The sequence below is a fragment of a genome, unplaced genomic scaffold (assembly GCF_019419815.1).
Source record: "Pyrus x bretschneideri cultivar Hongxiangsu unplaced genomic scaffold, Pyrus_bretschneideri_v1 Contig53, whole genome shotgun sequence".
NCBI lineage: Eukaryota > Viridiplantae > Streptophyta > Magnoliopsida > Rosales > Rosaceae > Pyrus > Pyrus x bretschneideri.
The window spans coordinates 1,203,913-1,217,604 of NW_025999791.1; the positions used below are offsets into that span (position 1 = coordinate 1,203,913).

General features: G+C 36.1%; 2 protein-coding genes across 2 annotated transcripts; one reads left to right on the plus strand and one right to left on the minus strand.

The window, feature by feature from the left end:
- On the plus strand, positions 1 to 3,586 carry LOC103959003 (zinc finger CCCH domain-containing protein 14). Its single transcript, XM_048570583.1, has 4 exons — positions 1 to 109; positions 185 to 355; positions 927 to 987; positions 2,604 to 3,586. The coding sequence occupies exons 2-4, from the start codon at positions 280 to 282 to the stop codon at positions 3,382 to 3,384; spliced, it is 918 nt and encodes a 305-aa protein (XP_048426540.1). The 5' UTR covers positions 1 to 109; positions 185 to 279; the 3' UTR covers positions 3,385 to 3,586.
- A 3,609-nt stretch (positions 3,587 to 7,195) lies between these two features.
- Positions 7,196 to 8,211, minus strand: LOC103958993 (late embryogenesis abundant protein 46). Its single transcript, XM_009371320.3, has 2 exons — positions 8,010 to 8,211; positions 7,196 to 7,798 (listed from the first exon to the last, which is right to left on the minus strand). The coding sequence occupies exons 1-2, from the start codon at positions 8,115 to 8,117 to the stop codon at positions 7,394 to 7,396; spliced, it is 513 nt and encodes a 170-aa protein (XP_009369595.2). The 5' UTR covers positions 8,118 to 8,211; the 3' UTR covers positions 7,196 to 7,393.
- Positions 8,212 to 13,692: the final 5,481 nt, after the last annotated feature.

Here is a 13,692-nt window from a genome sequence, read left to right on the forward strand (position 1 = left end):
AGCTCTGGACTTTCCCACTCTCATATTCGAAGCCGCTTTTTTTTTTTTTTTTTAATCCCTCCAGCAGCTGCTGTTCTTCCTCTTCCACTTCCAGAACCTTTCTTCTAAGGTTAGGGTTTGGGCTAGGGTTTTCCTTTCTGTGTCCCTTCTTCTCTAATCCTCTCTCTCGGGTTTTCTGTAGCAGGAATCTAGGGATTCTTTCATTGTTTCTGTGCTCTCTTGGTCGTCGTTTTGTGGTGGGTTGGATTCGTTTCGGATCTCGATCTGCGTTCTGGAATAATGGATAGTCGTAAAAGAGGTCGACATGAAGGTGGCGGCTTTCACTCTAATGGCGGCTTCAAGAAGAACAAGCAAGGTTCGCTCTTTGCTTTCTCACACTCTGTTTCTTGTGAATCTGGGGAATTCACTGTTTTTTTTCGTTAGTTTTATCTTCTTCTTTTTTGTTGTAGTTTTCCTACTATTTTTTTTCCATTTTCTGTTTGGTTGCTGAGAAAGTTTATGAAGCTTGAAATTCCCTTAGCTGCATAAAGATTCCTCATTCTTTTTTGCAATTTGGGTTTATTGGATGTGGAATGTATTTCAAATATCTATGATGTGTTTCTTAAATCTTGGTAATTTCTGAATTTTTATATTTTTGGTAGTTTGTGTTCTTTCATAATGACCCTAAGTTTGTGTCCTTCAAATGAAGTTGCTTTCGATGTGCTTGATAAAACACAGAATAATCGTCTTGAATTTGATGGTTAATGTATTTAAATAAAATCATGTTGTACTTGGATTATTTGGACTAGGATTATACAGGTGACTAATTTTAATCTTTCTATCGCTTTGGTTCAAACTTTTAAATGATTTTGAGATGCTCTACAACAATTGGATTAAGGATCAGGAGAAAATGTAACTGAGAGAAAGTAATTAATGTTTTGTAACAGAATTGGAGTCCTTTTCAACTGGTGTAGGAAGCAAATCGAAGCCATGCACCAAATTTTTCAGGTTCAAATCTTTCTCATCGAAGTAAATATCATGAAATTTATCTTATCAATTTTAAGGCCGTGGTACGATTTTATAAAATTTCAACTTATAGTTGTTACAAAATGAAATCTTATAATTGCACTAATGAACTGGGAGTTCATAGTTGTTATACAGGTACACACTTTGCTTTGGTCGAATGAAGTTGACAAATTCCGTGTAACAGAAAACTGATTTATTTATGAATTACATGGATAATCATTCACTAGACCACATTTCGCCCTAATGAAATATAATGAGATTGAGCATTGCATGTAAATTATCTGCACTGTACCTTGTAGCTCAATTAATGTTCTCGTTTTATCTCAAACATTGGTAAGATATAATTGAATGGTACATTTTCTGGATTTTTGTAAAAAATTTAAGCTGTCAATTAATGTTCTCGTTTTATCTCAAACATTGGTAAGATATAATTGAATGGTACATTTTCTGGATTTTTGTAAAAAATTTAAGCTGTCAATTAATGTTCTCGTTTTATCTCAAACATTGGTAAGATATAATTGAATGGTACATTTTCTGGATTTTTGTAAAAAATTTAAGCTGTTGTACCGTGCAACTCAGATATCACAACTTGCGCTGACCCATTTTTGCTAAATTGTGAGTTAATTGCCCATACCTTTTGTTTAAGCTCTTGATCACAACATTGGATAGATATGAAGATGTTTTCTTCTTATCGCATAGAAAACTTAGCTCATAAATAACATATTTCAGTCACAATGATATGAGGCACCTGTCCAATGAAAAAAAAAAAAACTTTTGATATTAGCTCCAAATATTATTTTGTAGTGGAGAGGCTTTTCTTTCTTTTTCCTTCTTTTGTCTTCATCTTTGTGTCTTTACAATGGGAATGGAGGGAAGATTGATTGGGGTTCTCTACAATCTTACAGAATCTCGGGTCTTTTGTTAGTGACTATCTTTTTTTCAGTTATAGGTACTGAGTTTGAATTACATGATTCTTGCAAATTGTATATATTCTGAAACGCTTTATAATCTTAGCCGTTTAAATAATACTCAAGGAATCTAGGAACCAAATTTTGAAATCAAAATGAGCCAACTATGAAAATTTGAGCACCTAAATAGCTTATGGGTTCCTGCAAATCAGTAATGTTTAGATTACAGGAGTCTTTGTAACACTTATAATGGGTTTGTGATCAGTTGCTTTACCATATCTTATTGTACTAAGATCTATAATTCATCTTATAATCTATATATATATATATGTGTGTGTGTGTGTGTTCCTGAAATTTTCTTGTTTGAATTTAGATTGAATTGCATTCTCAATTCGATGTCATTGGTATCAGGTTTATGGATTTGTGATTTTTGTGCAAATGGAGGGATGTGATTTGTCTGGTTAACTATTTTCTGTAATCTAAAACTTTTTATGAAATTCATCTTTACCTGTACAGTGATACTCTGTCAGTCCTTGACAATGCTAGGAGGAACTGTAGACTGTTCAACCTTATTACTTTGCTTCAAATTGAGTGAACACTGTCGGCCTGAGCTTCCATGTTTGTTTGTAGATAAAAGTTATTAATTGTTCGTAGTTATCTGAGTAGAGAACTCTATGATTCTGGTTGCAGCACTGCTGGATGTCCTTTTGGTGAGAGTTGCCATTTCCTGCACTACGTTCCTGGAGGTTACAATGCCGTAGCTAAAATGATGAATCTGGCGCCTGCTCCTCCACCACCTAGGAACATTCCTGGCCCACCATCCCATTCCAATGGATCCAATTCATCTGGAGTTAAATCACGCATGTGCAGTAAATATAATTCTCCTGAAGGCTGCAAATTTGGTGACAAATGTCATTTTGCTCATGGTGAGTGGGAACTCGGCAAGCCTCTTGCTCAGTCCCACGATGATCCACGTGCCATGGGACCTGGTCCAGGCCGTATGGGTAATTGGATGGAGCCACACCTGGCAGGCCCTGCATCTAGCTTTGGTGCCTCATCTACAGCAAAAATCAGTGTGGATGCTTCACATGCAGGAGCCATAATTGGGAAGGGTGGTGTGCATTCGAAGCAGATTTGTCTCCAGACAGGAGCGAAGCTTTCAATCCGGGACCATGAGTCAAATCCCAATCTCAGGAACATTGAACTTGAGGGGACCTTTGAACAGATTCAGCAAGCTAGTGCCATGGTAAGCGAGCTAATTGCGACTGTTTCAACCTCTGGCCCTGGAAAGGCTCCAGGAGCAGGAGGAGGAGGAGGAGGAGGAGGAGGAGGAGGCCGAGGAGCCCCAGCCCCTCCCAGAAGTAACTATAAGACGAAACTATGTGATAATTTTACCAAAGGGACTTGCACATTTGGAGAAAGATGTCACTTTGCACACGGGGCTGCTGAATTGCGGAAGTCTGGAGTGTGAGTGCTCTTTTTGAATATTTTTTCTTGCAGTCAGAATCGTGTTCCAGTGGGAGAGCTGTTTTGATTTGTCGATGTGCAATACCACCCAGATGAATTTACAGATAATGATATCTGAGGTTTTTGTAGGCATAAACGTTACTTTCTGAATATATGTCTTATGTGCTTGACATTTTCCTTGTGTTAAAAACTGGGTTAAAGGAACATTTTTATTTTGTTGCTCCAAAAATGTTAATAATTTTGATGAGATTTGAAGGTGGTGATATGATTTTACCCGTGTAATTCATTGGCTTGGAAAGTGAAAGACAAGCTTTGCTTGCAAAGCAAGCCAGTAAACTGCTGAATTAGCCATTACAAAAGAGCTAGAGGGGGAAACGTGGAATGAACGCGGCTTGCATCACGGAATCAGAAAGTTACGTAATTCTTTTTTCTTTTGATTTATTCAATCTATTCGGTTTAAAAAAAAAAATAATAATAATTATAACCTAGCTCAATAGTCTTAGGTGTCAGGTGTGAGTGGAGATTGGCAACAAGATCAGGAATCTGGACGGCAGAAGCTGTACAACTCTAACTTTTGTATACTAAATGAATTATTACCATTGGTTCAATGTAAAGTAAGGAAGAGAATAAAAACTCTTTATAAGAATAAATACTCTTTCATTGTCTCCACCATCATGAAGTTGACGTAAGTCTCGCAAATTTCATCCTGTAAAGATCTCAGAGACGAGCCAACTGTTTGGTATTATAAAACCAATATTTCTCTCCAACTTGTCGGATCTTCTCCGGATTTTTTAGTGTAAATTGTGAGAATTCATGAATCGTGTCCGTTCATCGTATATCGTGCTGTCATTTTTGGTCAGGTAATGTTTGTGTTTAATTTTAAATAAAAATATTTAAAATAATTTTTGACCGCACGATGTACGATAAATGGACATGATTCACGGATTCCTAGAATTCTCATAAAGAGGATCCGGCGAAGATCCGAATTCCTTACCACATATCAAGCACAACATGTGTGAGAGTGTTATCACAAAAAAGTATGTTGCAACTAGTAGTCTAGTAGGGAATTGGATCCGCTCCGAACCTTAGTGTCCGAAACCTAGGGATCAATTCACCTGGGCCACACAAATTCAATCCAACAGTCCCCATGAATTCATTTTTCTGGCCCACCACACAAAACCAACGGCTTTGATTTCTTTTACACACTAATCTGTAGCCCAGATGATTTGATCTCTAGGCTCCGAACATTAAGGTCTGGAGCGGATCCAATTTAGTTTAGCAGTGGAACCATTTAATTTATTAACATTTGTTAATTGTACAATTAAAGATATAAAATTCAAACTCTCTCTAACAACCAAGGACACAGTCTATGTGAAAGTTGTTGGAAAATATTAGTATTTTGGTTTATTTGAATGTTTGGTTTTCTGGTCTTAGCCCGTTAGCATTAAGGTTTTGATTTCTTACCTTTTAGGATTATGGTTAGTTTATTATAAATAGCATGTTTGTTATTCAGTCGAGAACAAGTTAGTCACAATGTAATATCTTAGGGTTTTGTAGCCGTTTCGGCATTCTTTGTTTGTTTAATAATATTCTTATTATTTTGTAGTTGTGTTTGTTTCACACTTTGATATTCAAATAAAGTCTTGTGTGCTCTTAAAGCACTACCGATAAAAAAAAAATTAAATAGGTGAGACAAGCGCCTATTAAGCAAATGAATGGCTATTCTCGCACATCACTTTCCCATAGTTTGTGTCACATCCCAGTCCGCCAAGATATTGTCCATTTTGGACCACGCCCTCACGAATTTATTCTTGGGTTTCGGCACGAGAACTTCCCAGAGGATCATTCATCCTAGGACTGCTCTTGCTCAAACTCACTTAATTTCGGAGTTCTTATGGGATCCGAAGCCAGTAAGTTCTCAAAATGCGTCTTGCAATGGGAGGTGAGCATGCACATATAAGGCATAGATGATCCTTTCCCTTGGGCGATATAGGATCTTAGAGCTTGTACCGCTTATTATAGAACCCACTATTTCAACTACTAAAAATACGCAACTTAATACTACGGTTTAGTGGTATTCCTCTTCAGTAAGTGAAAGGTCTTAGGTTCAATTTTTGCCAAAATCATATTTGAACCACATTATTGTTAACTATTGTGAGGCTAAACTCACCCCCTTCATTTTAGTATAGAATATCATTTGTTAAAATAAAATAAAATAAAATAAAAGTACACAAAAACCCACACAATCTCACCAGCGAGTCCAAGTTGAAATTTCAATCATATCAACTTTCCACCAATCTTATTATAAAATGAGAAAATGCTAAGAAACTATTTTAAAATGATACTTTTTATAATTTTTTCGCAACTTCATATTTTTAACATAATTTTCTTATTAACATTATAAAATAATGAGGTGGTGAAAATTTCATATAGGTTCCTATTTTCAGAAAGCCTTCTTATCATTTCTTTGATAAAAAAGCTCATCCGAATACACATTTATAATAGCTTTTTGTATTATTAAGATAAGGACATGTAAAAAATAGTCACATGTCTTTGTATTACTGACACAAATACCACGATAGCGCTATAACGTGTTTCTAACCTAATCGAATTATAATGTCAAACTTGAGGGTTTAGACATTTTTTTTTTTTTAAATGTTAATCATGAAATTTTGTTTCAAAATATCTGATTGCCAACCTGAAAAGATATTCGGCCAGTGTTGAAAGTAGACAAGAGAATATAAATGGAGGGAGAGAAACATGATCCAGAGCCCGACCGGTTGGTGTCATATCCGACTTTAGGAACCTATCAGAATATAAAGCATGCGCATTACAACAGGATACCTCAAAAGTTTTCCCAATTAATCTGATTTTTCTAAGGGCCATAAGTTAGCTAGATCTGAATATTTAAGCTTCTTGTCGGAGGGAGTTCATGCAGGACACGATTTCCATTTGAGTTTGTGGTTGGTGGGAGCTCCATCAAGAGTTTTATAATTTGAAATCGCTCAAAGCAGAAAGAAAGTAAACTTCTTTTGGTTTCATGACCTTACGTTGTGAAAAGCAATTAGTTAGATGATCGTATTCATAGTTTGTCTCGTCTAATTTGTTTAAGTTTTTTTTACTCATTATGTGTGTATGTTGTGCAAAGCAATTAGTTTGATGATCATATTCATAGTTTGTCTCGTCTAATTTCTGGTTTAAGTCTTTTTCACTTATTATGTGTGTGTTTTGTGATCTTTATCATTAATTAACACGTATTAAATTTATAACAACAGTTAAAATAATTTTTTTTTGTGAATTTTATTATTAATTGACACACGAATTAAGTTTATAACATAGTTAAAAGAATTAAATGTCTATTAATATAGAGACCACAAAATTAGCGCAAAACATTTGAACTTGTCTAAATCCTTCCAATCCAAGATTATAGAAATATCTCTCTTTAATTTTTTCAAACAAATAATATTATTGTAAAGAAACTAATTATACACTGATAAGAGGACTAGACTCATCTCACAATGAACTAGCAATAATGTAGTTCAAATTCTCTTTTAACGAAAATCAAACCTAAAACCACTTATTTACAAGTAAAAGAAATACAACTGAACTCGAATCTAAAACCTCTTATTCACCATTAAAAAAAAATACCACTAGTAGTAAATGACATATAATATCTCTCCGTTTATATTGGAATTTTTATTTATTATCCAATTATAAAATAATAATGAACCATAATTAGCCACATAGTCGGGCAGAGATCCAATCTACTACCCACACAATCTAAATCTAAAAAGTCATTGGGGTCCAAATATTATATAATGGTGCCAAATTTTATTCAATTCAAACTTACAAATATGAAGAAAAAGCAATTTCAACTCAACCCATTAAAGCCATTAAAAAAATAACCATAAAAACACGGCCTATTACATAATGACCCCCAAAAGAAAGGGTCCACACACGGCCGAACTCAAAGCCCACACCATGGCCAATAACTTGAAAATAAAGGGTCCGGCTCAACTGTAGGTCCCACCAGTCCCATAATTGGTTGCATTCCCACCTACGTTAGTATTATGGCCTGTTGTCCTACCCGTACCCGTGTTGGTCCCAATAGGGTGCGCCTCCGCCACCACACCCTCCGTCACTTGGCCCGCGGGCTGCCCGGTGCCGTGACCGGGAAGTGCGGACATCTGGTGAGTTCCAGTCGGCTGCCCTGCGGCCCCAGTAGTGGAATACGTGCGGGTCCCAGTGCCAGTTTTACCGGTTGCAGTATAGCCGGTAGACACTGCCACATCCCGCCTAGCCGCCGCGTTTTGCTCCATCGCTTCACGCTTGTTGACCTCGGCCTCGACGATTCTCTCCTCTTTCTTTCGGGCCGCCATGTCCTTTTCAACTGGGTCACTGGACTTCATCTTCTCCACCTACGCAAAACCACATCATCTTACAAAAAAAATAAAAAACAATAAAAAGTAACGCGTTGAGTGACTTCCAATCTTCGCGGCTGATGCAGATTTTTTCTCGATATTATGTTCAAATCCCATGGTAGCGAAGAAAGTGATTCACTTAAAAGTTAAAAAACTCGTTAAAACAAGGAAAAAATTACTACATGGCAGAGGTTATAATATATATAACCTTTTCTTGCACGGTGGCCTTGGTCTTTTCCATGCCAGACGTGGCAGAGGCTGCTACGTTAGCAGCTGCTTCTTTCATTGACTCCATCGTGTTCTTCCCACTCTGCATTTTCACTCTCTTCTTTCCTTTTTCTTAGAAATTCTTATATGTAGCAGCTGCTTGATATGACTGTTGAGGAGTTCTGGGTTACGACGCGTGTAGTAAGTACTAGAGAGCTGAGGTGGAGCTGGAGAAAAGTATCACGGTTTCTGTGTGGACACGTGTGCACACGTGTCGGATAGGCGCTGACAGTGTGTGTGATGCAGCAGTTTTGGAAGTTTGGTCAGTTACGTGGCGAAGAGGTGACGGGAGTAGATTAATAACGCGTTGCCTTTGGTGTATGAACGTCGGTATGGAGCGACTGCTGTCCGGATTTTATTTATTTATCTTCTTCTTTTTGTTGAAACGACTGGGTTTTATACTGTTATTGGATGCTGTAGAATTGTCAGAGAAACGGAGCATTGATCAACTTTCAACAATATTGATATTATCTTTAATTTGCTAATTATAACACAATCCATCAAATATATTTTATCATAAAAATTTTTAATATTAATTAAAATACGATAATTCTATTTAAATTGTTTTTCTTCTTTCCCTATAGCGGATGTGAGATTTAACAGATGCTCCAAGAGCGTCGCCGACATGTTTATTTCTTTTTCTTTAATGCAAAACTTATGAGAAATGTTGACATTTTTGCACTAGCTTTCACATGTTATTAATTTCTACCTAAAAAGATTAAAGGTCTTGTTTTTGTATAAGATATGATGTGTCATTTGAAGATGTAAAAATGTCCAACTACAGAGGTTGCTACCAGTGTCCAAAATTTATATTGTTAAACTTGTATATATTTTTAAAGTTTGGAAGAGTCGAATCGTATTAAACGCGATTATTTTAAACAAATTACGGACTTTGGGACATGTTCCGGTTGTTTGGTAGCCTCCAGTGCATCAATCATCCGAAACAATAAGGCAAAAGGATTAAATTTGACATGCTAAGTAAGACATAGAACATAATAATTGACTAGCTTGATTTTTTTTGTTTTTTGTTTTTATGGATGTAGGAAAATATTTTTTTTTGAAGATGCAGATATAGTAAAAATGCCTTTGATTCGTCATATGACGCTTAAGATTGCGGAGCATGCGCACAAAGAGTTTAGAAATAAGTTAAAAAAAAAAGTATTATACTAAAAGAGCAGAAGAGGTGCGCAGTCAACCTCCTCCTGATATGATTCCTGCCCAGTGGGATGATTTGTTGACATATTGGGATAGAGACAAAACAAGGGTAAACCTTACATGATTTATTTCGTTATAACTTTAAATTTGCCTAATATAATCCTTTTTTTTTTTTTTTCAGGAGGTTGCTGAAAAAAATAATATTAATTGGGGATTGAAATCAATGAACCATACTACTGGTACAAAATCCTTTGCAAGAGTGCGGGAAGAATATGTATGGATTGTACATTTTGAAGAAATGATTAATTTTAAATCATCTATAGTTATAAATTTTTATATTTAGTATGAGGTTTGCTTAAAATTGTTTGTATGAAATTTTATTTTTGATAAAGCGGAAGAAGCATGGGAAAGAAGCAGATCCTGTAACCTTTTTTTGTGAATGTCATACACGAAAAGATAAAACATGGATTGATGAAACATCATAGCGTACGGGGGTAATTGATTTTTTTGTGTTAGTATTTCATTTTATTAATTTTTATTATCTATAACTTATTTTTCTGTTTTACAATTGAATTTTTGTTTTTAAAAATTGTAATGCAAGGCAACAATGGAGAGCAATCTACAAAACGTTGATTAAGTTGGGCCAGGAAGATAATGAAGATCTTAGGACCCAAGTTTATGTTGATACAATGGGTCATTAGAGGCATAATAGAGTCAGAGGATACAGTCATGGTGTGACTCCTGATATGGTGTCCTATGCATCTTCTTCATCTTCTACATCAATTTCCTCCAGGAGATCATCTATGAGTTGAATGGCATTGCTGATGACTCAAAATAATGAGTTGAAAATGAGGGACGAAAATAATAATAAACGGATTTCGGACCTAGAGAACAAGCAAAATCAGTTGTTTGCGTGGTTTTTTCCAAAGATTTCAGCCACAACCACCGTATAGCCCGGGAACTTAACAGTCAGGCCAGAGTCAGCCTCCTCAACAGTCAAGCCAAAGTTAGCCTCCCCCTGCATATCCGTATGCTGGCCATAATCAGCAACCTCCATATCCTATGTATCCGATGCCTGCGCAGCCCATGACATACATGCAGCAGCCGCCTTATCAAGTGCCATTATATCGACCTGAGATGGCTACTCCTAATGGATTTTGTCCTAAAGTTCCAGCTGGGGGGTTTTCTGGAATGCTTGCGGGTGTTGGATTTGATGTGGACTTGTCAAGGATTTTTGGATCAGATAGAGGATCTCAAGGAGAAGGTTCTCAAGCAGAAGGATATGGACGACGTTCAGGCGCAGATTCGGTTGGGTAGTTTATTTGGTTCATTTTCTTGTCGGCTAAATATGACACTTAAATCGTTCTATCTTTTTGTTTTTTTTTATGTTATGTTTGTAATGTCGGATTTAGTGTTTCTTACGATGGATGACTTTTTGTATTTTATATGGAATGTTAGATGTACAGTACTTGTATGTTTTGGCACTACTGTTCTTGTTATTTATTTTCATTAATGTTTATTTAGATCTTGAAATTTATTATTTTGATTATATAATTTATTTTAGTTGGAATTAATTAAAATTGCATGCAGTTGTCCATCTATTTTTATTATTATTAACAAAGATAGTGTCGGTTAAGACCGTTACTAGATTTCATATTTTATTTATTTAATTGTTATCTAATGTCGGTTTAAGGGATATTTTATTTATTTAATTTTATTACAATGTCGATTAAAAGCGACAGTAGGTTGTATATTTTACAATTAAATTGCTGATGCACGTCGCTTTAAACCGACGTTAAATTTACTGTCGCTTTAAACCGACGCTGTGTAGTGGCGGATTAAGCCCACAAACCGACATTGAAGCCCTTTCGTGACGCTAGCAATAATGTCGCTATTCCAATGCGACATTACATTGTTTTATGTCAGATTTGCGCCAAATTTCCGACATAAATTTGATTTCTCGTCGGTTTTTCCTCCGCTGGTGATAGCATATATTGTAGTAGTGTAAGCTCTATATACCTAAAGGCCATCTTTAGTCAAAGAGTTATATATGCTACTTTTAGCTCGAAATATTTTAAAGCATGTCTTTATCAAGAAGCCTGTATGTATTCTAGTTAGTTAGCTGAACTGCTAGCTTTCACTCGGTCTACATTTAGCCACCTGAAAATCATTTTGTGGAGCATACTTTGGTTTCCTATCTCTTTATATCTCTCTAAATTTAATAAACTATTTAGGCGCGTTTGTTTGCCTTCATGAAGTTGAAGGAAATTTTTTGTAGATTAAAAGCATTTGAGCATACAACCATACATAATAACTCTTCAAGTAAGCTACTACCAAAAAAAGTTGTACATGACTTTCAGAGCAATGAATGGTGAATCACGACTCTTTAAAATTAAAACGAGGAGAGATACCCTTGAAGCTCATCATTGCGTTCACAAGCTGGTTATCACCCAGGTGGAGGGTCTTCAAGTTCTCTCCAAGCTCCTTGGATGCTTCCTTGTGGTTGATATTCTCTCCTTAAATTTTTACTCTTTTGTTTTTCCTTTGCTCCTTGAGGATTTGAGGAAAGAATTTGCAAAGGTTGCAAGGTTGTAAGCCCCTAAGTCCATCTCCAACCAAAGGAGGGCCAGAGGGTTCGTTTTAGCCCTCTGGCCCTCTAAGAAATTAATATTTTAGTGAACAGTGCATGAGCATATTCCTTAGGCCATCTCCAAACCAAAGGCTGGCCAAATGACTCGTTTTAGCCCTATAGCCCTCTAAGAAATTAATATTTTAATGAACAGTGCAAAGTCATATTTCTTAGGCCATCTCCAACCGAAGGCTGGCTAGAGGGCTCGTTTTAGCCCTTTGGCCCTCCAAGATATTAATATTTTATTGAACAGTATAGGGCCATATTTGTCTCCATCTCCAACTGAGAGCCAAAGGGCCAAACATAATTCATTATTTAAAAACTACAACTTAAATTCAAATTCAAATCCAACGGCTAAGTACTGTAAAAAACTACAACATAATTTATTATTTTAAAACAACAACTTAAATTAAATTCAAATTTTGTAAAATAGAAGTTATAGGAAAAAAATATAATTTAGAAAAAATATAAAACAAATTTTGTAAAATAAAAGTTATAGAAAAAAATTGTGTAAAAAAAAAAAAATTTCAAAAATAACGGCTAGCTAAAGCTAGAATTTCTGGCCCAACCCGGGGCAGGCTGGATTGGACCAGCCCTCTAGCCTTTTGGCCCTTTCAGATTCCGTAGAGCCCACGAGCACTCTGGCCTAGCCTTTAGTTAGAGACGATTTTCGGGTTATTTTCGGCCCTCTAGACCTTTCGGTTGGAGATGGCCTTACCATCTCCAACTGAGGACCAAAAGGCCATATGACTCGTTTTAGCCCTGCCCTAAAAAACTATCTCTAACCGAGGGTCAAATGGCCATAAGGTCAAACATAATTTATTATTTAAATTTAAAAGCTACAACAATTTAAATTTAAAAACTACAACTTATATTTAAAAACTACAACTAAATTTTAAAAACTACAACAACTTAAATTTAAAAACTACAACAATTTAAATTTAAAAACTACAACAACTTAAATTTAATATCTAAAATCATCATTATCTTCATCATATGCCATTGCATGAGTATAGTCGGAGGTACACACCTGCTGCTGAGTCATAATTTTTTTTTCCTATCAAAATAGGCCTTACTCATTGGAGTGTAATTCGAAGTGTTCCTTTCCATGTTCTTATCATCCATCTCTTATTGTATTTGTTTGGCCCGTTCTTCATGCCAACGGTTCATTTTTTTCGCGACAAAGGCATTTTGCTCCACCATTAATCACAATGAGACCTCCACTTCCTGTTGAGCGGTGTAATTATCATTTGCCTTGCCCTTTTCCTTCAACCTTCAGGCCCTGTTTCGTCCCATAACCCTAGGTATGGAACCTTCACCCGAAGACGGATTTTCTACTCTTATTTGTTGAATGGTAGGAGATCCATCTTCATCCATATCTACAACCGATGATGCAGTTCTAAACACCGGCGTAGGACCTACTTTATGTTGAGATGGATCTTCAAATAACACCCACCCCTTACAAATTTCTCAACAACCATGAAACTGAAAGGGTTTCGAGCTACCCTCCATATACAATTCCTCCGCTTTGCGTACCTAGAAAATATAACTACAAAAAATTAAAGGAAATTAATGTATGAAATTAAATGTAACGTAATTAAATATTTAAAATAAATTGTGAAAACACTTACTTCGTCGTAGTAATTAGCGCCGCTTTCACGTCTACTTGCTGCTGCTAACAGTGCTTGATGCCACTTGTTCAAACTTGGATGAAGATGTTTCTTCCATCTTGAAGAATAACTCTTGTGGTTTTGGGTATTCGGTGAAGTGATGTCTTCGTAGAACTCTAAGTATTTTTTGGACACACGAGTCCAAACACCTTCACTTGTCTGAGAACTCC

Excerpts from the sequence above, each read along its gene's own strand:
- LOC103958993 (XM_009371320.3), bottom strand. The coding sequence starts at position 8,117 with ATGCAGAGTGGGAAGAACACGATGGAGTCAATGAAAGAAGCAGCTGCT. Across the intron at positions 7,799-8,009 it reads AGGCCACCGTGCAAGAAAAG|GTGGAGAAGATGAAGTCCAG; the intron begins GTTATATATATT and ends GGTTTTGCGTAG.
- LOC103959003 (XM_048570583.1), top strand. The coding sequence starts at position 280 with ATGGATAGTCGTAAAAGAGGTCGACATGAAGGTGGCGGCTTTCACTCT. Across the intron at positions 356-926 it reads CTTCAAGAAGAACAAGCAAG|AATTGGAGTCCTTTTCAACT; the intron begins GTTCGCTCTTTG and ends GTTTTGTAACAG. Across the intron at positions 988-2,603 it reads CCATGCACCAAATTTTTCAG|CACTGCTGGATGTCCTTTTG; the intron begins GTTCAAATCTTT and ends TTCTGGTTGCAG.